Raw genomic sequence first — 22,645 nt, 5'->3', positions numbered from 1 at the left:
TATCTGCATGCATATTTGTACAATGGATATATTTAAACCCCCATCTGCATCATTATAATAATCAAAATTACCTTATATCTTTTCACTAACATCAGTTACACTGTATACATCTAACAATAGATAGTATAGAGGAAGATACCTCTTTGAATTATTTCATTCATACCTGTTCTACAGTTGTATCTGTACTCAAAATGCCAATTTGCATTCTGATTGTGACATTACAGTTTTGGTAATTAAACCAATGGAAATCCTGCTCTGTCTATTTTCTGTGCTTCCTATCCAGGGTTCGCAAAGAAATATGCAAACACATGAACTGCATCCTAATCATGAAATGACTAATTGCCAATTTTGCTAATTTGCTTGTGCATTTATTCAGTAATATTTGCACGATATAGAATATTGCATGATATATATGATTTTTCTATTACAATTGTATGTGTAACGTACATATCCTTTTTCCTGGCTTACATGTTCATAATCCTCTTGAAAAATGACCCTGTATATAATCCATCATGATTTTAGGTATTTAGACACTTAATCCAATATCAATCAAGGCTTTAATCTTCACTGTCTATGGTTCAGATGTCTTCACTCCTTGTCTAATCCATATCCTGTAATTTCACACAAGAGTCCAGTAGATGGAATCTCTTGTAACACTCAAGATTTCCTGTACTACACAGTTTATAATTAGAAACCAAGGCTTCAAAGTGAACAAGCATTCCATTCAAACCAAGGGGATGACATACATGTACTGTGTACTACTTTATGTCAGCACATCTGTTGGTGAAACTGCTAGCGTCGTGTTGTACATGTACATGTACATGTACATGTACATATCCCAGGCCTCTCAACAGTCTTGCTAGCTTCATGTACATGTAAATTATAGGTCTACAGAAAACATACATGCAAATTGATTATACCAAAGCTTGTGGGGATTATAATCCTCATGGAGCATGGGCAAACTACAGTGCCCACCATGGGGTCCTTTATTCAGTAAGATCTTTGTACAAGTGACAGACATATACAAGAAATACAGTTGATAATTGATTAATGCATTCAGAACAATTATGCAACCTATGACAAAAACTCATTGATCATCGAGGTTAGCAACTAGTTGTTGACTTTGAACATATTTCTCTATTTATTTAGTAATATATTTATTTATTTATTTGTGTATTTGTTTATTTATTTTCTTTCAGGTCACTTCTCTGAGATGGCTAATAATTTTATGAGGCTGTTCCTGGCAGTTGTAATTTCATTCATGGCTTTGAAGTCACCTCTGGTGAACTCAGGTAAGTCTGCAGGCCCCAATAAGTGCATTGAAATTTGCTTTTTTATTAATTGTATTCATATTCAAAGTTTTGAAGTCAACATGTAACATCAATTGAATGTTTGTCTCCATTTCTTTGCTTTTTTTGTAAGTTCACTAGTGATCCATACATGTAACTCACATTCATTCGATGACATTTTTATTTATTCTTGCATCGTTGCATGATTCTTTCTGACTTCCATCTTGACTTCATATTATCTCATCATTTGTAATTTACTATCTGCAATCAGGTATGTGTCTGTATTTATGTGCATCAATTCACATTTTCATTTTTCAATCATTTGATAAATATACAACTTCTAAATTACACTTGTTCACTTATTCATTCTTTCAATTCATTTCATTCATTCATTCATTCATTCATCATTTATCCATTCATTTATTCATTCGTTATCAGGTTCTTTATCCTGTCAGTTCTCAAAATGTTCAGGGTCATCAACAGGAGTTGTTCAATATCAAGGCTTTTGAAAAAATGTACCAATTACTGGCAGGCGATTACATTGCTCAATAAGTATTTAATAATAGATGATTCTTTGTTTGAAGGGGGTCAGCTGTTTCCTTCTACATGGGGAAACATGACACTACGTTGTTTTATCCCTGCCCTCAAATACCAAAGATACCCAGACCTGGATTTAAGTTGCACCAGTTGTGAAATTGAACACACCAAAATGAGCTGGACAGAGGGATATATTGTAAAGTCTAATGAAATTCACACAATAGACAGCTAGTACATTAAAGTCAGTCACATAATGAATATAACTTTCAGACGATAAAACAGGCATATGTCCAGACGTCATCAGTGAAGGCCCATACTTTGTAGCTGAGTGTGTGGAACCATGCATCAATGACTCGGACTGTTTGGGCAGACAAAAATGTTGTAGTTACAGCTGTGGGAACACTTGTCGAGAACCACACCCTCAGCCTGGTAAGCTGAAAGCAATTCAGTGTCAAAAACAAGTACTGGCTCTAACCATTAACTGTGATTTTCCCTTTAAGGTAGTATGCACCTCGAAAGTGAAAGACTTAAACTTTTGCTCTAACTTTCCTCAAGGGATCTTTCAACCATTCTCTTTCAAAATCAAGAATAAAACTCGGCGGTCACGGTGCAAATTTTTGTACTAGAGAAACAAATTACCCAAGATTTACCGATATTGGAAATTCAAAATGGCCGCCATCCCTGTGTTAACTCTATGGAGAAAAATAAAATTTTCGAATTTCGAAAAACTTCGCCGGTGAAAAGTTTTCTTTCACCAAGAGCTTTAAATGAACCCCCACATGTGGTATATCAGAAGAGAATTGTCAAAGTTTGAGATTCCGAATGTCTGTCCCCGAGGTGCGTTCTACCTTAACTCAGTTTGCATTTATTGACAAAATGTGTGCTGCTAAAATGGCTATACACTGTTGAGTACATTTACCCATGACAACCATCATTAAGTGACCCATCATAACTTTAAAGTTGCCCGTAAGATGTTGTTTGATACATTGGTGTTTTAGTCTTTGATGTAACACAATTGGAAATGTGTAGACATGAATTTATCAATTATTACGAGTCTTCAGAAGTTTTGTTTCGTTCAGGGGTAGCCAATCTGCCAACTTTTGAGAAATCATAACTGTAGTTTTTTTATATGTAACTATGCAAGTCTAAAGAAATTTGCTACTACTGTAGGTTCATATAGTAGCTATTCAGAAAACATAAAAAATATGAATCATATTCCGTGCCCACCCATTTAGCCTTTTTCATGTCAACTGCACAGTAGCAGAGTAAAATTTCCAGCCCACTTACAAGTATGATGAAAAAACACCCACCCGCCCATCAATTCCCCACCTGCTGATACAGAAATTTGCCCACCCTACAACCTAGGTACCACTTACAAACAAAAAAGTGTGAAATGCACAAATGCTTACTGTAAAACGTCTTTTTGGAAGAAAAGCTTTGTTGGCTGCCCCTGGTTATTTGACAACATATTCCTAATAATGAATGTATATTACTCCTCTCACCAGTTGCCTTCCAATGCACATGCAATTTTCCTGCTTTAGCTGACAGCTAATTGTACACACATGCATACTTTTACCAGCTATTTACTGACTTAATTGACACCTGTCAGTCATAGTGCTACTTTTCCCAGCTATACCATTCCAACTGTGATACCAATGAACTGCTTATTTTTCCAAGTACTAATTACTTAATATCCCTGGCCTACTTTAAACTCACTGCTGAGCACATGCTGACCAAGTGATTTCTGCCCTGGATATCTGCTCATGATTTTCAATAACCGTTTCATACCGTGTAAGTAGAGGTGCAGTGACATAAGCTTCATGCACTGATAATACTGTAACTTTCTGAAATGCTAAATTTTCAGGTGATTCCTATCTCAACATCAAGCAACCCCAAGATTTGCCCTAAGTCTGTGGACATGCATATAAATATCAAAACAGAGCAAATTGAAGGAATAAACTTTAGCTGATTGTTGCGTTGGTGGTGATCGAGGTAATAGCAAAGTTGAAACAATTTTTCACAGACTGTCAGATTGTGTAGCCAAGTTTTTACTCCTGTAAGCCTATACTTTTCCCGTGTGTATAAAAGGCTGCTACTACTGTCTGTATAACAACTGCACTGCAAACAATTCCACTTTCATTGTCACGTAACTATCAATAAAAGTGGGTGCATGTGATACACAGCAGTAGAAACTTTTGCAAATTTGGCCATCATGTCCAAGAAATTGGCAATCATAATAATACATTATTACCGGTACAAATCTATTGATTACAAAGTGTAGACATTTCAAAACATACTTTTTCTGGACATGTGTACTGACAGAATTTGAACAAAAAAGTTGAAAATATTGTAAAAACAAAAAAGTTACAATGTTTACTGGTATTTATGTATATCATTAAAATTTGTTTAAGCTATACAACCACCCAGTTCTAGGCCTCCCCTGTCGCTCATAAATGTTGAGGAATTTTTATGATACCCATACAAGCCTTTTAAGTTAAAGTCATCTCAATGCTGAACTGCGGTACTTATATGGGACACCTCTCTAATTGAGAGGCTCTTCTACTGTAGGTGTAAATATGATCTGAAATTTATACAAAGTTTATAGCTCAATATTTTACTTGTTCTGAACTTTATGATACTTTTAAATCAATCACTGTAAATTACCTGTGCTTTTTATTATTACGGCATCCATTGTGTAGAAAATTCATATACCTAGAAAAAACATATTGTCCAGTTTATCATTTTTGCAATTAAAGCTGACAGAACCATGCACTGTCACCTATAGATGGAAATGTCACTGAGATTACAATTTTACATATCTTGTATATCACATCGTAAAACCATCACATCATCCATCATATCGCACCAGTTTTATTCTTGTACTACATTTTATTGCATATCGGAATGATTTATTGTGCTCTATATTTCTCAAAATTGCTATAGCATTTGTCACCAGAACTGTATGAATATCACCACATCATCATGGACATCATAACATAAATATGTGTCATTTGTGCAATTTCTGATAATAGCAGTATATCATAGAATCTGTCATAAAGTGCTTGTACTCCTTATATCTATTACATCCTAAATGTTGCACATATACTATTCTGAGAGATTCAAAATTTTAATGTTTGTCCTGTCCCTCTTAAAACCAAATTGCATACAGGTCTCACCAGCATGTGATATGTGATATACAGCAAAATTTCAAAGATTAAATGATATGTTATTAGTTCATTAGACCTGTCTGACTTTTGATTACCCTGAAAATAGTACAATGAGAGAGATTCCATACAAGCTACTATAGTCACTTTAAAGAAACTACAAGAGCTGCAATAAGCTCATCAAAAGTTACACACTCCTCACTCTAACCCATCCCCATGGCATGATAACGAGAATAAACTTGATAATAAAACTTAAAAGTACCGGTAGATTAACTTTACCAGTGGCATATCAAGCCAGAACCAAGACTTAAAACTTTCTTAAAATACAAAACCTGAAATATATAATTTTCAACCACTGGGGATTCTGATGGATTTTCCATGTCATATCTTTTTCTGTCATTTTAGATGTGCCTATCTTTACAGAGTCATCTGAATTTCCGTGTGTTGACATCACCATTCCTGAGTGTCAGGAAGTGCTACCTTACAACATGACAAGCAACAGCCAAGACCAGGGAGATGTTCGCAACCGTCTTCTCCATATTCTGAACTCCAACCATTCTTGTTCCCACGAGTTGATCTTCATGGCCTGCGCTTGGAATCTGCCAAAGTGTGTGACATTTTCAAGCAGTCAGATTGCCCTGCCGTGCAGATCATTGTGCGAGAAATTGAACAGTACATGCAGAGATAACACTGACAGAGAAGAATTTGTCAGAAGTTTGACCAATGGTGTTGGATGTGGAACACTACCAGATATACCAACATCCGAACATCATGATCTGTGTCAGGACTACTCTCAATTGATCAAACCAGTAGAAAATGGTAAGTATACATTTTCAATTCCTCATTTCACCCATGTGAGAGCCAGTTTTATTGCTTGGTCTCTTCATGACCTGAATCAACTTTCCCACATTGCCTATACTGCCCTCTTGAGGCTTAGTTGAAACCACCAGTCCCATCTATAGAGGGCGCTGTCCTATTGCAGTGAAAGAACGTAACTTTTAGAATAATCATGATGGATGAACGAAATGTTATTTTAGATAAAAGAAATGACGAGATGGACAGTTTTACAAAAACCACTGTAAAAGAACAAAATGTACATTGATTTGTTGTTTAATAATACCTCTCAATCATCGATCAAAAAAGCTCTAAATACCATGAGATCAAATTTTCTTCTACAGTCTTAAAAAATACATGCACTCCCAGTAATCTGACCTACCCTATGTAAAAACTGAAACATAATTTTTATAACTTTTTTAATATCAGACATGAATTTCAGTGTTTTTGCTTAAGTTTAGGAACATTGGTAAATGATTTGGGAACCCTGGTAACGCTTCAAATATCACCTTATCAGATTCCATTGGTATCCAAGGGAAACCCTGGTAAAAAAATAATATTTACCTGCTCACCTCTCCTAACAAAAATACTGATTTTGCAAAATATTGCTGTTCTAAAACCTTTCAAAAATTGTTAAGGTTTCATCCCATTCAAAATGAAAAATAAAACTTCATGACTGACCTACCCAATTTCCTGAAGACATGGATTTAATAGAAGCACACATTTATTTTGTGAAGATGAAGATCATGTTGGCAACAGTTGATTGTTGATTGCTTTTAATTCTAATCAAGAATTTAATTTATAATCAAGAATATAAGTACACTAGTAATGTTAATCAGAGCTCAAGGTGTAGCAATGACAAATTACTCGATGTAAGAGGAATTAAATGTTGAATCACAAACACAAGGCGAAAGAAAAAGAAAAAATTGATTTATTGTATTGACCTTTTCATGGCATACATAAGGTTATTTATGTTGTTCTCTGTGATACATTTTGACCTCACGTGACTCTTTGAGATTGACATACGTAATCAATTGACATTTTGACACTTGATCATCTTTCAAATGTTTAGGCATTTTTCAGGCAAAGAGACTTTGCCGATCATGAAGGATTATTCAGTTATATTTAGAATGAAAACAGTCCTCAAAATCTATAATGAAAAATTAAGTTAAAGGGACAAAGCCGGCCATTTTTCATGAATTTTGTTTGATGCAAGATATTTCGTGTATTGTTTGACATGTTGAAAGATACTGATTGAAGGTCGAGGTGACGATGCATATATTTGACCCCGGTTTAAGACAAAGTAAATGAAACCATTGCGAAAATGAATTATATTGGTCATGACCATTAATTCACTTTCACGATGGTTTCATGTATCGTGTCTAAAACCAGGGTCGAATATATGCATGGTCACCCATTCATTCTGCATCTTTCAACATGTCAAACAAAATAAGTAGTATCTTGTATCAAACAGAATTCATGAAAAATGGCCACATTTGTCCCTTTATGCAATATTCTCGCTATCAGAACAGGAGAACTTGACTTGAAGCCTTACTTCTTTGTTTCAGTCTTTTTCCATCTATGGTTACTCGAAAAGTTCCTTAGGGATACTAATAATACCTGTTCCATAAGTCTTTCTAGGGTTGTTCAGATGTATTGAAGTGCCCTAATAAATCAAAAGCTGGATGTTACTGATGATTGCGATAGCTGTAAGCACTGTGTACTTGGATGAGGCTCAAACTTTCCTTAGAGACACTGTCATAATTGTTGTTTAATAGCAGTCTGCAATTATGAGTCACCCGCGCCTCTTTACAAAAGCTTATCTGCTCCCTGTTTCCTTGTAAAGTACAAGACTAGTTTCATCTGACCTTTTAATCAACCTGTCAGCTTATCACCACAAATATCATGGCCTCCTTTCAGAAAAACTGAACTTGTATATCATGAGTTTACTGAAATCAACTGCATACAATTTGGTCTTAACACACTATGTAATGTCATAAATTATAAAGTGAATGACACTCATGTCAAATCTGTGATCATGTTCATTTGAACTGCAATCTATCTTAAAGTTCAACTAATCCCCCTAAATAATAAAACATCACATTTCTGTCGTACTGACTTCTTGTCAAGTATTCTTCTGCAAAACACATGTTGTTTGTAGCTGTAATTAAGCATTTATGTTCCTAAGAGCTTATTTCTTAAACTGTAACAAAATATATTTATTTGTCAAGTTAGCTTGTTAGTTGATTAGTTATTTATTTGTTTATTTCTTTTTAATGTATGTATTTGCTTTGTTTATTTATTTATTGATCCATTGTAATTTCAAAATGGAATTGAAAATTGTTCAACGTCATATGTTTTACCTCAGGTTTTATTCAACAAAATATGAAGAACACCTGTTTCAGATCTTAATATTCCATTGCCAAGGAATGACCAGACTGAAGATAAATAGAAATGAAATTTCAATGAATATTTTATCGTTCATTTGATTGTTGAATGACGTATCTGTTTATTTCAAACCTTTGTAAAATATTTCAGGGAATCATTTAATGCAAGGTGTTTTTCTGAGCACTAAAAACCTGTGAGGCAATTTGGAGGGATAAACATTGTGATATTTCAGGCTGGTTGCCATCTTTCTAAGGCATTAATATAGTTGTATAGTCACTATGCCTATGTTGTTCTTATAATGCATACAATTATGATACAAGAGTTAATGTAGGTTTAATTTGAAGGATGCTAGTATTGCCACATGATTAAAGTGTTTAAAAGCTCAAAACCTAAATTGGAACACACTGCTTATACAGCGTTCAATGAATATTTACAAATATTAATGTCTAGGCTTGGAAACATTTCAGAATTACCAGTTGTATAGCCACACAAGATACTGGACACAATTGTAGAGGGAATTAAGCATACATGTAGTTCCTACTACTGCTTATGATCAGACTTTGCTAAATAGTTCAGGAAGAAAGTTGCATTTTTAAAGCGGCTTATCAAATTTATCCTTGGTAATGTAAAAGCTTGATAATGTCTGCAAATGGAAGTCTGGGTGAATTGTTAGGGACAGATCCTAGCCTACAAAGTAATTTGTGAAATCAGTTAAAAGCTGCCGTTATTACCTGTCACTGCCTTAATACCCACAGTTGTTCAATGCCATACGTGATTGAAATGAATTTTGGGACTGCTCGGCATCTTATCTATGTCTACAGCTCCAGAGAGAGGTTCTCAGCGTGCATGGATCGATGGATGGATTGCGTAGATATGCACATTGAGTTGGTCTGATAGATTCAATTAAGCCATGTACGCTTCACAGAGCATTGATTTAGATGCATGTGTGATGATATCAAGTTGAATTAACACTGTGTATGTGATAAGTTGCTTATAGCAAAGCAAATAGAAGTGTGTAGTGGCACACCAAACTGTGCTAGAATTTCCCCAGAATCTAATCATATGTTAAGTGTCATCTGTCAACTGTTCTCACTCCCATGATGATCCAGTCTTCCTTTGGAGAGGGATATCTTTTGAGTGGTTGATAAATGGCAGCATAAGGGTTCCAACAGTCAACCAAGTCAGCTATATTTCATTCATCGTAGATAACGGTTTCCTTTTCAGATGTCATCATTATCAAGCTAGACTCCAAGCTGTCATATGATTTGAACACTTGATTTTAGACTAAAGCTTCAGAGCAAGCGATTGCTATTGCTAGTTCATTGATAGTCAGAATGTGATTTTTTCACCAAATTATCTTCCATTTCCACCTTCATAATGGTACACACATTTAATATATTTGTGTCCAGAAGGTTTCATATTACTGAAAACATGATTTTATGTGATCAGGTTAACCCACATTCTATTTTACCCTTGTAGGTACGGTAATTTCGAGATTCAAGCTATTATGCTGTAAAACTTGAGTGTACTAAAAAATGTAGATGAGTAGATATTTGATTTTCTCATATATCTTGGTAAATACGTGTCTAAGGTCTAGCATCTGTGACTGAAAATCAGCAGGTTTTGCCACCTGTAAAACATTGTGCCATTTATTAATTCAGTGTGATTAATCTGTATATGCATAGGAAAGGAAAATTTTTCAGATCTGCTTATTTCATGTTAACACAATTCACATCCATTCATAACTAGTGTATTCATCTACATACAAAGAAATTTGCTAAAGTTATGCTAAATGTTTCCCACAGCTTCAAGCTTGTGTGTTAGAGGACAAGAGTGTTCAGGATAATAAGAGGTATACTTTGTATGCAGATCACAATGCAAGTACATGGTAGTAAATGAATTGATAGGTCTTATATTTTCAGTTTACAGACCACTTTCCTTGCATCCAGGGTCTTTTAAAACCTGTAAAATGCAGGTGTTTACTTTGCGAAATCTGCCCTGAAAGCCAGTTAAGAATTTCAAAGAAATGCATCTCGTCTCAAGTTGTAATTTGCATTCAAGCCACTCACAGATTCTTCTCAGAACAGATTCTGTACTTATGGTATACATGTTTTGTGTTGACATTTGGATTGCGTTTTGCCTCATATAGTTCACTTAATCAATCATTTCTGCTCATCAGAGTTGTGCGATACTAATTTTCAAATGGAAGGCTGTGGTGGAAGAGATTTCTATAATGTTATACTATCAGCTTTGAGTTGTTGCTTGGTAATTGAAAATAACATGATGTTTTCCCCACTGGATAATCTCTAAATTGACCGGTGTGTTGAAATTTCTGTCCACTCTGAGTAATGGATCAGGGAGAGACAGGTGGATTATCTCAAACCTTTAACCAGGCTTAATTGTTCTGTCTAATGTCCCTTTTAGCACACCATCCAGAGACACCAATAAACAGTCGTCAATGCATCCTGTGTGCTTGCATGTTTCCGTAGATAGACATGATGATTTTGTGCAGTGAATTTTAATACAAATTGTAAAGAGCGGTGTAGTCTAAGAGTGCTATGTCATTGAAATTTTTATAAAATTCATATGGTTGTTGACTCAAGAAAGATATACACACCTGTGCATGGTAATTAAGTAAAGTCAATTAATCAAATAGGTTAAATAGAGTAATAATATTTCCATAACAACAGGCAATATATTGATTGCTGATACTGACAAATAAGGCTTTATTACTTTTCAAAATATTATTTCATGGCAAGGAACATTGTACATTATCTGAAGAAAATTGTTTTGATTACTCTTAGTTCAGCTCCAAAGAGCAAACTACTGACTTCGATCAACACATTGCACTGCAATGTGCAAAGCCATGGACAAACGTTGTCATACATGTATATTGCATCTGTATTCATTACACGTATGTCCAGAATGACTTTAAAATAAACTTGATATTAATTTGAGAATTTTCCATTACATGTCTGAAGCATTCAAAGCAGTCATCAGAAATATTCCAGAGAGTCGGAATTGATTATAATTACATTTGCAGCAGGATGAATGTTATTTTTCTAGTGTTATTCAGACTTCAATCTAACACTTTTGTCACTATACAGTGTATGGAAAATACTGTGATTAGCATAAAATTGTAGTCTCGTAAAGTCAAACTCTCAAAGACTTAATTTGCAAATATTACTCAGAATTTCCCATTTTTACCATTGGTGATTCAAAATTTTTTAAATTACTAAACTTTTGCGTGCACACATTACCCATTACTATTTTATTCATCATTCATGGCTTTTACAAATTTATTTTCTTCTCTGATAATTTTAACATATATTTAATTTGTTATCTTTTATCATCATGCACAGAAACTTCAAGTTCTGTCATCTTGCTGTCTGCTTCTCAATCTGAGCACATCTATGCACCCTCAACATCTCAGCTTTCAATTCAAGATACCATGCTTTCCTCCCCTGATGCAAACTCCATCAGAATATATCCAACCCCTTCTATATCAGCGGACACCATGGCCACTGAAGGGACTGGCTCCTTACAAGCTACTTCAGGACTGAACCCAACAGGAGGTGTGCCTACAAGCTCTGCAATCCCAGTGGCTACAAGCACAGTGAATGAGGTGTCAACAACTGCTTTCATGACATCCATAGGTAATATACATTCATCTACATTCAGAATAAATCCAACCCCTTCTATATCAGCGAGCACCATGGCCACCAAAGGGATTGGTCAATCCTTACAGGCTACTTCAGGACTGAACCCAACAGGAAGCGTGCCAACAAGCTCTGCCGTCCCAATTGCTAGAAGCGCAGTGAACGAGGTATCAACATCTGCTTTCCGGACATCCATTGGTAATCTACATTCATCAGTTTCTGCAACTGAAAAAGCATCTATTCTGCCAAGTCCAAGTGTTACTCTGAGGTCGTCTTCATGGAAACAATCATCATATTTCCCTGACGACAATGTGATTTCATCAGTGGTTCCAGAACTCAGCAGCAGTATCACAGACACGTCAGTGCCTTCATCAGCAGAACCCCAGTTTAGCTCTTCTGCTCTGATAAACCCATCCCAATCTGTGAAACCAGTGGAAGCCACTCCTTCCCTAACTTCAGCTCTTCTCGGATCTTCAACTGTGTACACATCTACCGATATAGGTTCCTCATTGGAGAATTTGGGACAGTCATCCACATCCGTGGAATTCACACCAACAAATTCTTCACCAATTAGGAATAGTGTATCTGTTCAATTTCCTCCTCCCCCTCCTCCAATTCCACCGTTCACATTGAGATCCACCTCCTCACTTCCTTCAGTATCACCTGTCTTGGCATCTTCATCAGAGCAAGCACCCATGCAATCATCATTATCAGGAGTCCAAACCCATTTACTGAATCGCATGCCATTCTGCCGACACCATCTGGCACTCTAACCCTACCAGCCAGTGCCTTCTCAACAGACAGGTACCCATCGGTATCATCATCTGAAAGCATGGTATCTCTCCCTTTCACTTCTAGCCATTCTAGCTATGACACTGCTGTTTTTTCCACAACTCCATCATCATTTCATCATGTGGTCGCCTCATCAGTTGCCATAGTAACAGCATCACAGGCCATGACATCCCCACGTTTCACATCAACACACTCTATTCCTGAACTCACTCATACACCTTCGCCATCTGTGCATGTACTGTCCTCATCTGTTGCCTTGGTAACGTCATCAAAGAGCACATTATCCATGCATCACACTCCTACACCCCAGATTGCAGAACCCCCACATACCTTCCTCTCCTCTCAGTCTTCAGCATCCTCATCAGTTGTCATGGTGACAGCATTCGAAAGTCGAGTCGCTTCTTATTCCTTCTCTACACAACTAGTATCCAAACAATCACAAATCTTCCCATCGTCTTCATCGCTCGTAACAGTAAAAGCTTCATCAACATCTCCTATCCTAACATCACTGCCAACAAAATTATTAAATGCCACTGAAGTTCCCCCTACCACAGAAGTTTATGCGAACAATGCAACTCAAATGGTAGAAATACCTGCAGAAAAGCAGAAATACAAAATGATTTTAGATGGAGACTGCTCAAAAGCAATGGACAACCAAAGAAATTTCTCTCAACAGTTTGTAAAGCAACTTGCCAAATATTTCACAGTGGATAAAGACAAATTTGAAGTTGAAAAAGTTTCTTGTGGTTCAACAATAGTGGATTTCACTGCTGATATTTCCTCAAACCCTAACATATCAATGCAACTTGAAAACATGGTAGAGGATGGTAGTTTTGTTTTTTACTACGGCGGTGAGAACTTTACAATGGTAGATATTTTGACAGTGACAGAAAACCCAACACCGCCTGTGACTGACGAACCTCCTACAACTCCGAAGGCCAAATCTACAAAACATGGTCTTACTTATGATCAACAGCAGTTCATTATTTACGTTTGCCTTGCTACAGTGTGTGGCATTGCGATCATCATTGCTGTTGCCTTTTGCATCCAGAAATACAGCAAGCAGTGTTGTCGCTCGCGCAAGAAGACCTTTGAGCTGGTACCTGAGGAGCACTTTGTGAAACTGTCTGACTTCAATATGGCTCACACAACCATACCTCGGCCCAAGAGTATCTATGAGCACAATCTGGACTCAAACGGGAAGTTCAAGCCATACACAAATGAAGAGGAGGAGGAGCATGCAGCAGATGGCAATAATGGGGTAGCTGAGCACTCGTGTTCTGTATTTACACAGACGGAAGGGTCCTTAGAGACAGTCCACATCCCTCAAGTCATGGGATCTGGGCAGTTATCACCAGATACCAAGGCTAGCCAGGAATTTGCCAGAAATAGTGTTCCAGTCTGGGATCTTCCAAAACTTGAAGGTAAGGCTTTAAATGCTGTATTGATACACAGTGAGCTAGTTTGCAGTATCAATTTTAATTTCAAAATGACCCATAATCATTTTTATCATGTAATTTAAAATTTAATTTCATTCATAATTAAACCTCCTTGACCCAGAATTATTACCAGAAATTTCATTCAGTTTGATAAGTATATACTCATTTCTGAGGCAGGGTATTTGTGCCAAGGTTAAAATGTACTAAGGTCACCTATTTAACTATCACCTTCTGTATTTTAAATGGAATGAAAGATACCAGCACCTTTTCCATATTTGTATAAACTCTTTTATAGAACATTGCCAATGATTGTAAAAAATCCTGTTGTCGATTTTGTTTTTGATTCTTATTCAGAGTAATCCTGATTGTACAAAATGAATAGTCATGTTTTAGCTGGTTTTCAAAATGAATAGTTTTAGCTCCTCAGTTTTATATACTGAGGAGTTATTAGAATTGAAAACCAGTATGGCGGTGTCAACTTTTACTTCCTTCTGTCAAGATTTGGCCAATTAACTTCTGTCTGTGTTTCCATGTGTCATGTGATAAACTGGTGCATGTTGGGGCCAATTAATTGGCCGTCAACTTCAATGTGTTTTTGGTACATAGGGATATAACTATGGGAGCAAACTTTTTTCGACAAAATGTCACATGACCAGCCACTTCCTGTACCCCATTAATTATGCATATTCCTAATTCTGGGCTTAAAAATAGAGCCAGAGGTCTGATTTTTGGTATGTAGGGATAACTATGGGATACAATTTTTTTGACAAAATATCACGTGACCTTGATGACCTTCAACCCCAAATATACATATATGGCAATAACTCAGTAACCACAAGTGCTACACCTTTCATATTTGGTATGATGGGAGACCTTATGGTGCCATATCCTGAACCTTATTAATTATGCACATATCTAATTCTGGGCAAGCCAATAGAGCTAAAGGCTAGAGGTCTGATTTTTGGCATATAGGGATAACTATGGGATACAATTTTTTTTACACAGTGTCACATGACCTCGATGACCTTTGACCTCAATTTCACAAATACTACTGTAGCCTTTCATCTTTTTTGCATATTTACTTCTCTTTTGCCCCTGTGCACCGAGATGTCTTGAAGCCCGGTCATCGCTGCTTTGCAGCTATATTTTATTCTACTTTTAAAATTCCAGCAAGTCAAGGTTTTCATTATAAACCATTACACACTGACAAATTAAACACTCTACAAACAAAATATATGAATTTATCAGTTGTCATCATTGACGAACTTAGCATGGTTGGTAACAGTTTATTCAATTTCATTAATCTCCATCTTCAAGAAATCAAAGGAAATAAAGATATTTGGTGGTGTGTCAATAGTCTCAGTAGGTGATATGTTGCAACTCAAACCTGTCATGGATGGATGGATGGATTTTTAAAGATCTATACCAGGGATATGGCCCTTTATCAATAAACCTCTGGAAAGAGTACTTTACAGAGCATGAACTGACAGATATTATGCGACAGAAAGATGATAAACATTTTGCAGAATTACTTAATCGTCTCAGAATTGGCCAATGTACACAAGAAGATATAAATCTACTTCAGCAAAAAGGTGACGAATTTTCTGGTCAAGCAGATCAATGTGAAAATGCAATTCACTTGTATACTACAAATGTAAATGCTGGAAAACACAATGAAGCAATTTTCACTAGAGTGCTGACAGAGAAATTACGGTGGCTCACCTGCATTCCAATGCAGTAAATGGTGCTTACTCACTTTACTAGTCACCTGATAATAAATCACCTCATACTCCATCAGGACAGATTGGTGTTAATGTATGCAACTTATATTAATGAGCCGAATCATGCCGTATATACATTTAAATGTATCTAACACAACTCTCATGTAGTGCATATCCCAAACCCATGCCTCCAAGTCAATTACTGCTTACCAACAACCAACTACTTCAACTGGCCTCACACTTGAGGAGCTTCAGTGTCCTTGACGCTATTTTTATAGTGAAATATTTGCTTAAAATGGTGACATATATTGTTGTAATACCAGAGACTGAAGGTGTAATTACTACCAATGTTGTGAAAATCTATTTGAAGATGAAGATGGACTATGAGAAATGGGTTTAATTTTCCTAACCAGAATGTACCTTTTTTCTGTGTGATACATTTATTGAGCTGAAATTCAACACAGGAAACTCATCATACAGCTATTACTTTCTTGCAAGGCTTATCCCTCATAATGCACACATTTTGTGGATGTAATACATATCTTGGCATGCACATATTGTACATTACGGACAGTATAGCAATTTGTCGGCATATTTGTTATTCATAGACACAAACTTTACACTCTCATACGGCTTGATACTATCATTCAGTGCAATAATTTCAGCAGAACAAGGGGCTTTCTGGCCGTAAATCTCCCATGAACTCTGATTTATTGAGAGGCAATGGCTAGACACATCTTATCACACTGTCATATCAGATAAAGCTCTCACACTGTAGAGAATAGTTTGTCACTTTGAAAGAAATTTCACCAATGACAGAGATTCATCGATAAATATAAGTCATGCCAAGTCTCTGAGAAATATAATAAATCACATGTCTAGGTAGCAGAGTTATCTAGATTTCCATTTTAATGATGTTCTGTGAAGAAAATCTCCCGCACATTGCACAGGAACCATAAACTTTGGTGATTAATGGACAACATGGTAATACAATTCAAGAAACACATTAATTTGAGTGTATTTCACATGTACACATTTAGGTCCATGTACTCCCCAGTGAACTTTTTAACTGACCCACTTCTTTAAGTTCTTCATTAATTTACTAAAGTTATAAAGCTTATAAAACCCAGCAAGTAATCACAGTCTCTGTGTGATATTTCAAATTGAATTTTCGGAAGATAATGAAGTATCACTTATAAGTATATTAACGGAGTCACAGTACTAGTCTTAATTGAATTTGACATGGTTCCATTTGTCCTTCCATGATTATTCCTCAATATTACAGCAAATAGGGAGAATATGTTACCACAGTGCTTTCATGGGGTACAGCCATGTTAATGGACAAATCTTGGACATGGACAGATCAAATCTTGTACGTCTACATACAAGATCTGATCACAGAGCCATGCAAAAGGGAGCCTCTTCACAATTTTGGTCGGTTGACATCAAACTTCTTTGATTATCTTAGTCTCAATCTAAACTTGAAGCAGATATGTGGTAGACAATAGGGAATTGCAGAAAATGGGGTAAAATGTATTTCTTTTACAAAGTCACCATACAACTTTGGCAGTGTTCCACATTATTTTACAAGAAAATATATTTTTCATCGGTTATGCTATCATGCTATGTATCCAGATCCGTCCTATATGTATCTAAAATAAAAGCTCAGGCAGTATCTGTGTCATCTTTAAGCAGGGTGGTGTTTATGCTGCCAGTGATTTTCTTTCACAGCACTTGTTTCTTATGAGGTTTGTACATCCACTGTGAGTGACTTTTTCTCATATTTACATTACCAGTCATGAGTGCATTGTTGAGGAGAGCAGCTAATTCTAACTGACACTATAGTGAATTATTAGATCTGTAGGCAAATACTTCAAGAGTGACATTACATCAGAGTATGCAATTCAGCTTTTGTGCCATGCCATCGTAACTTGAGCCCTTCATGTTCAATTTGTGAATAACAAAGGAAACATTACCATTTCTTATAGTGAGTCATGATGAAGAGCTAGTTACTGATCACTTCTGTCAATTTGACTTTCAGCCACATTATATCTTAATAGTTGTTACACAACTCAGCAATTTACGTGACTCATGAAAAGCTTCCCCTTGGTTATTGAAAAGTCTGTGTCTTCAAACATTACAATTTCTCCGTACTTCAACGCAGAACATAATCTGTGAGGCAAATATTTCACTGAAGCACTGCTTAGTTTTAGACTGAGCAAGCTTTCCTAGGCTGAACAGGTCAAAAGTTGTCAAAAGGTGATGTGTTCAATAGTGCAGACGACACAGTAATTGATGTGCTGGATAAATTCAGATCGCAATGAGGAGCCCCTGCCCCAAGGAATTCTTTGAATTTTATCCTGATATTACATTATGTTATGTGTTTGCAATTTTGTATTGCTTCCATTGACTTCATTGGCCTAAGTTTGTATTTTTCATAACTAAGAATAAGATGGTAACCAATGTAATATGCAAGGTCAGACTGACTTACAACTTAAATGTTACACATGCCATGTTTTTCAGGAGTTGTCAGACAAGGAGAAGAGACAGAATCGCTGACACCAGTAAAAAGGCCATCTAGTGGTACATTCAAAGAGCCAATAACTTCCCCAACCATACCTTCACTGCCCCCACCAGTGCCTCCACCTCAACCTCCACCACCGCCACCTCCCCCTGCCTTCATGGATCCACCAACATGCAGCAAGTCTGTTCAAACCGGACCGGTGCGTACCAGCGACACATTCTCTGAGCTCTCTGATACGTCAACAGTGACAGACACTAGGAATTTGCTACAGGCAACAAAAGATGGCTCTCCAATCTCAGCCGGTGTTGACAATCCTGCCATGATTCCGGATGTTGACTATGTACCCAGGATAACACCCTCTGACGGTCTCCAGTAATGAATGTGTAGCAACTCTTATGTTGGAACCTGTGACATATGCTATCAGCTCACCAAGCATTCAGTTGAATATTGTATCTGTGATCCCAAACTTGGTAAGATGAGTTGGACAAAATCTTGCTCCTTTGAGTGCAAGTAGACTCAATCAAACAAAATAATGGAGGTAGTAGTAACTGTATACAGAATGAAAATCTGCAATTATTTCATTGCCTTACTGTAAGAAGCATCTATTTTCAATTCATTACGGACACACTTCAAGATCCTGTGACACAGGATTTACAATATCACACATTCAATCATATCATTGCATATTTCAATATCTCAAGAAATCCGTGCAGTGCCAAGGTAATCGTCTATTGCATTGGAGGATAGCTTCATTATTGCTTCATCATGACTTTCTTTTTGAGTTCCTTGTCTTTTCAGTGAATGGTTTGATTACATTATTTTTGTTTGTCAATGTTTCCCTGTTTCAAAGAGAGAGGAATGTGAAGACCGCATACATTCAACATTTTAGCAGTATTGTCACACTGTCTTGTTTCTATGGTTATTGAACGCTCAGAATTTAAACCACGTGAATATTGTTACAGTGCAGCTGTATGCAATTGAAATTGATATAATTGTGAAGGTACTTTTCGTTATCCAATTGCTTCAGTCCGTATCCAATGCAGCAGCTGAGTTATATCCATAAAAATAACATCATCATAGCGTCATTACTGTTACAACACATGTTGCCTTGGCAATAGTTGAGGTGGCTGTATAATCTATGTAAAAATTGTAAATTCAGAAATGCACTCATTAAGCAGAATCAAGTGAGCTACAAATTTTGATGTGAACTGTCTGGACAGGATTAGGTCAGATGGTACATAATTGGAATAAGAAGAAAGGGAACAGACATCTATGAGTTACAGCTTTTACAGGTTGTGCTCTCCTTTATCATTCAGCTGAGCACTCTGGTTTGGCCTTTAGAGGCAGCTGTATGATTAATGTTTATAAAATGTCGCGCTCAAGAAATATCCAAGCATATAAATCAGTTTTTGTTTTGATGCATTCTTCTTACTAATATTTTCATACATACCAAAAAATGGATCAGTATGCTAATCAGTTTTCTAAATACAGAGTAGTGTTTAAAGTCTTCTCTTGTATTTTATGGTATGCAACAATTCATATAAAAATTATGCTGCACAAGATGCATATCTGCTGTGTTAACACCCAGAAATGCACTGTGAAATTGGTTCAACTATTACAGGATACAAAATTTGCATTTGCTATGTATTAACCAGTTTCCAGTCACATTTACAAACAAAAGCTCACATATACATTTACTTGACCAAAGGGCAATGTTTTAGTATACATTTATAAGCATTTTAATGATTTTTAACCAAATGCTTTTTCACTATCAAAAGTGTAAGCCGCCCTTAAATATTAAAAGCAGTATGCTTAGTGTACTGTCAATGTATATTTGAGTAAATTTGATTATGTTTTGGTTTGTGACTCTTGAATAACTTTATTTCCTTGTTGTATACATGTCCCCAAACAGATTTGCATAATTTGCTATCGGACAACATTTTAAATCATTGAAACGATATTTTGTTATAGGTGGTAAAATGAGCAGTATTTTAAGTCATAGCTCTGTGGTTGGCCTGAAATACTCCAATGGCTATACAAAGAACACAATCAGAGAGACCAACACCTGCCACCGATGAAATCAGAAACAGAAGTTTGCAATATTTTAACATTTTGCAAGTGATGAATTATACACACACTGTAGAATTTTAAGTAGTAATTTCATATACCCTACAGTAGGAAGTTTTGTATAACTTCATGTGCTTTTGATTCAGCATAAGTTCAGTATTTCTCTAGATAGGTTTACTGTTTATGTTTATCTTGTTTTTATTTATGATTTCTTGTCATAGTTTAATGAGATCAGTTTCAAGATATCCAATCTCGATCACATAGTCTGGTCAAAATATTTTTTTGAAAATTATATCACTCAAAAGCAATGTTTGAACTAACATTTTTTGATTATTTCAATGCATAAGTGGCAGTATTTTCTGTATGTTTTTCTCTGTTTGATCACATAACAAGAAGTTTAAAGCCCCAGTGCTGCTAACTTTTGATGATTTTTTCATTATTTTTATTTTATAAATCAATTGCAACTTCTTATTCTACTCCCAAAAGAATGCTGAAACACCCACTATTTAGCTTGTCAACTTAGCGTATATATGCGTAAAATGCATGGTTATTGTTTACATTTGAATTCTAGTCCGGACCAGAAGTCAGTTTTCAACAATAACAATGCAGATTACAACCATAGGGGCTGAGTTGACAAGCTGGATACTGTGTATATCAACATTCTTTGGGGAGGAGAACAAGGAATTAGGGTTCACATTCAAAATAAAAATGGTGACATTATCATCAAAAGTTAACAGCACTGGGGCTTTAATGTATCCACAGTACAGTCATTGCATATGTACATTACACATGCAGAGCAAGGTAAAGTTTGCTGAGGGCCACAGGTACAGCACCTCCAGGGCAAAAGTGCTAATTTTATTCCTAGTTTGTATATCACTTCAAAACATGTTCCATCTGGCAATTTTAATCAAAATTCCAAAGAATGCATGTGCTTTAAGGTATTGTGATTAGTAGGGTTAGAAAGTGACATTACATAGTGCCTTTTCCAGTGACTCTAAAAAGATGAGTTAGAGTTGAATTCGGAAAGGTCTAGAGGGCAAAGACCCATTACCAGCCGCTGTATATTAGAAAACAGTCCAAATGTATCAATGCGTATGTGGTTTAACAATATTTTATATATCCGTTGCTGAACACATTTTTATGATATAGATATATATATATCTACACATACCTACAATAATAATAACCTTAATAAATTGTAAAGAGAGGGTATTTATGAGATGGAGAATACGTATTTTGTATGATATTGTCTGTATTCAAGACAAGGGTCTCATTGACCCAGATTATGTTTTCTAGATTTTTGCACAAATGTTTATGATGTTTAATAATAAATACATTTTACATATAAAGAATTCATACTGAATCTATTGTCTTTAATTAAAATTTGTATTTTATAAGCAGTCTAGTCTGTGATTACTCCACTTGCGGGATAGTTTTGTTTCGTGTATCTTTTTATTAGCCGAAAAATTAATCTCGTTATGACCTCTTGGAGTTTTGATGAGCAGACCTCTGTCTGCTTCTTTAAAGGCTTTAGGAACTGCGTCTCACAGTAATATGTGGGTGTTGAAATATTTTACCAGTTTCTTAGGCATTCTTTGAATTCTACTAATCAAACGAATTTTATTTATAGTGTCCAAACTTCTAAATACTGATTCAGTCTGCGCTTTACAATAATTATACACACATTCTGGAGTATATAAATTTATTACTAGATCAAATTTTATCGTAAAATCATGAAAATGAATGCAAAAAGTTGCAGTTCGTGATCTTTTGATTAGAAACTGTGTCTCGTTTTGCCCGGAAAATGATAAAACAGCAGCCTCTTCAATGGTACATTGCAATTGGAAATCTAAAACGTTTCTTTAATTCTTTCAAAAGCTTCCGTGAACAGTAAACCTGTGCCAGAACTGTGACTTCATCCTAATTATTTGTTTTAATCGACCAATTGTCTTTGTCAAGAACCTAAGTTTTAGCGTACGCTACCCCAAAATGTAGTCAGTTTCATGGGTAGTGGACACGGAGTTCTTGACTAAATTGTCTGGAAACAAACGACTTCTGCTATGGATGCTCACATATGTATTCCAATAGCTTGAAACGTTTTATGTCCTTGTCCGGCGTCTCGAGTCCTATTATAGCCCGTCCAGGAAATGTTCCAATTGTTGCCAACATATCTGCTGAAAACTGTATATACCCGACCGCTACATTTTATTAATATGCTAAAACCAGTTCGC

General features: G+C 36.0%; 2 protein-coding genes across 8 annotated transcripts in view; both read left to right on the top strand.

Annotated features, from left to right (window-relative positions):
* The window catches only part of LOC139131808 (uncharacterized), a 40,694-nt gene extending 28,050 nt beyond the window's left edge, over nt 1-12,644 (top strand). For 4 of the 7 annotated variants that reach the window (XM_070698082.1, XM_070698083.1, XM_070698081.1 and 1 more), the window contains 4 exons: nt 1,200-1,292; nt 2,097-2,255; nt 5,396-5,809; nt 11,575-12,644. In XM_070698082.1, coding sequence (XP_070554183.1) covers nt 1,214-1,292; nt 2,097-2,255; nt 5,396-5,809; nt 11,575-12,644 — 1,722 coding nt within the window. In that variant the 5' untranslated portion in view covers nt 1,200-1,213. The remainder of the gene's footprint in view (nt 1-1,199; nt 1,293-2,096; nt 2,256-5,395; nt 5,810-11,574) is intronic. The other 3 variants (XM_070698085.1, XM_070698087.1, XM_070698086.1) reach the window with 3 other exon arrangements.
* On the top strand, nt 12,528-21,770 carry LOC139131807 (uncharacterized). The gene is made up of 2 exons (XM_070698080.1): nt 12,528-14,087; nt 18,347-21,770. Exons 1-2 carry the CDS (start codon nt 12,704-12,706, stop codon nt 18,721-18,723), a joined length of 1,761 nt encoding a protein of 586 aa, XP_070554181.1. The 5' UTR covers nt 12,528-12,703; the 3' UTR covers nt 18,724-21,770.
* The last annotated feature ends 875 nt before the right edge of the window (nt 21,771-22,645 follow it).

The sequence above is a fragment of the Ptychodera flava genome, chromosome 4 (assembly GCF_041260155.1).
Source record: "Ptychodera flava strain L36383 chromosome 4, AS_Pfla_20210202, whole genome shotgun sequence".
Taxonomy (NCBI): Eukaryota; Metazoa; Hemichordata; class Enteropneusta; family Ptychoderidae; genus Ptychodera; species Ptychodera flava.
The sequence above is the reverse complement of the archived record's forward strand: the minus strand, read 5'-3'. Positions and strand labels throughout refer to the sequence as shown.

Excerpts from the sequence above, each read along its gene's own strand:
- LOC139131807 (XM_070698080.1), top strand. The coding sequence starts at position 12,704 with ATGGTATCTCTCCCTTTCACTTCTAGCCATTCTAGCTATGACACTGCT. Across the intron at positions 14,088-18,346 it reads GGATCTTCCAAAACTTGAAG|GAGTTGTCAGACAAGGAGAA; the intron begins GTAAGGCTTTAA and ends CATGTTTTTCAG.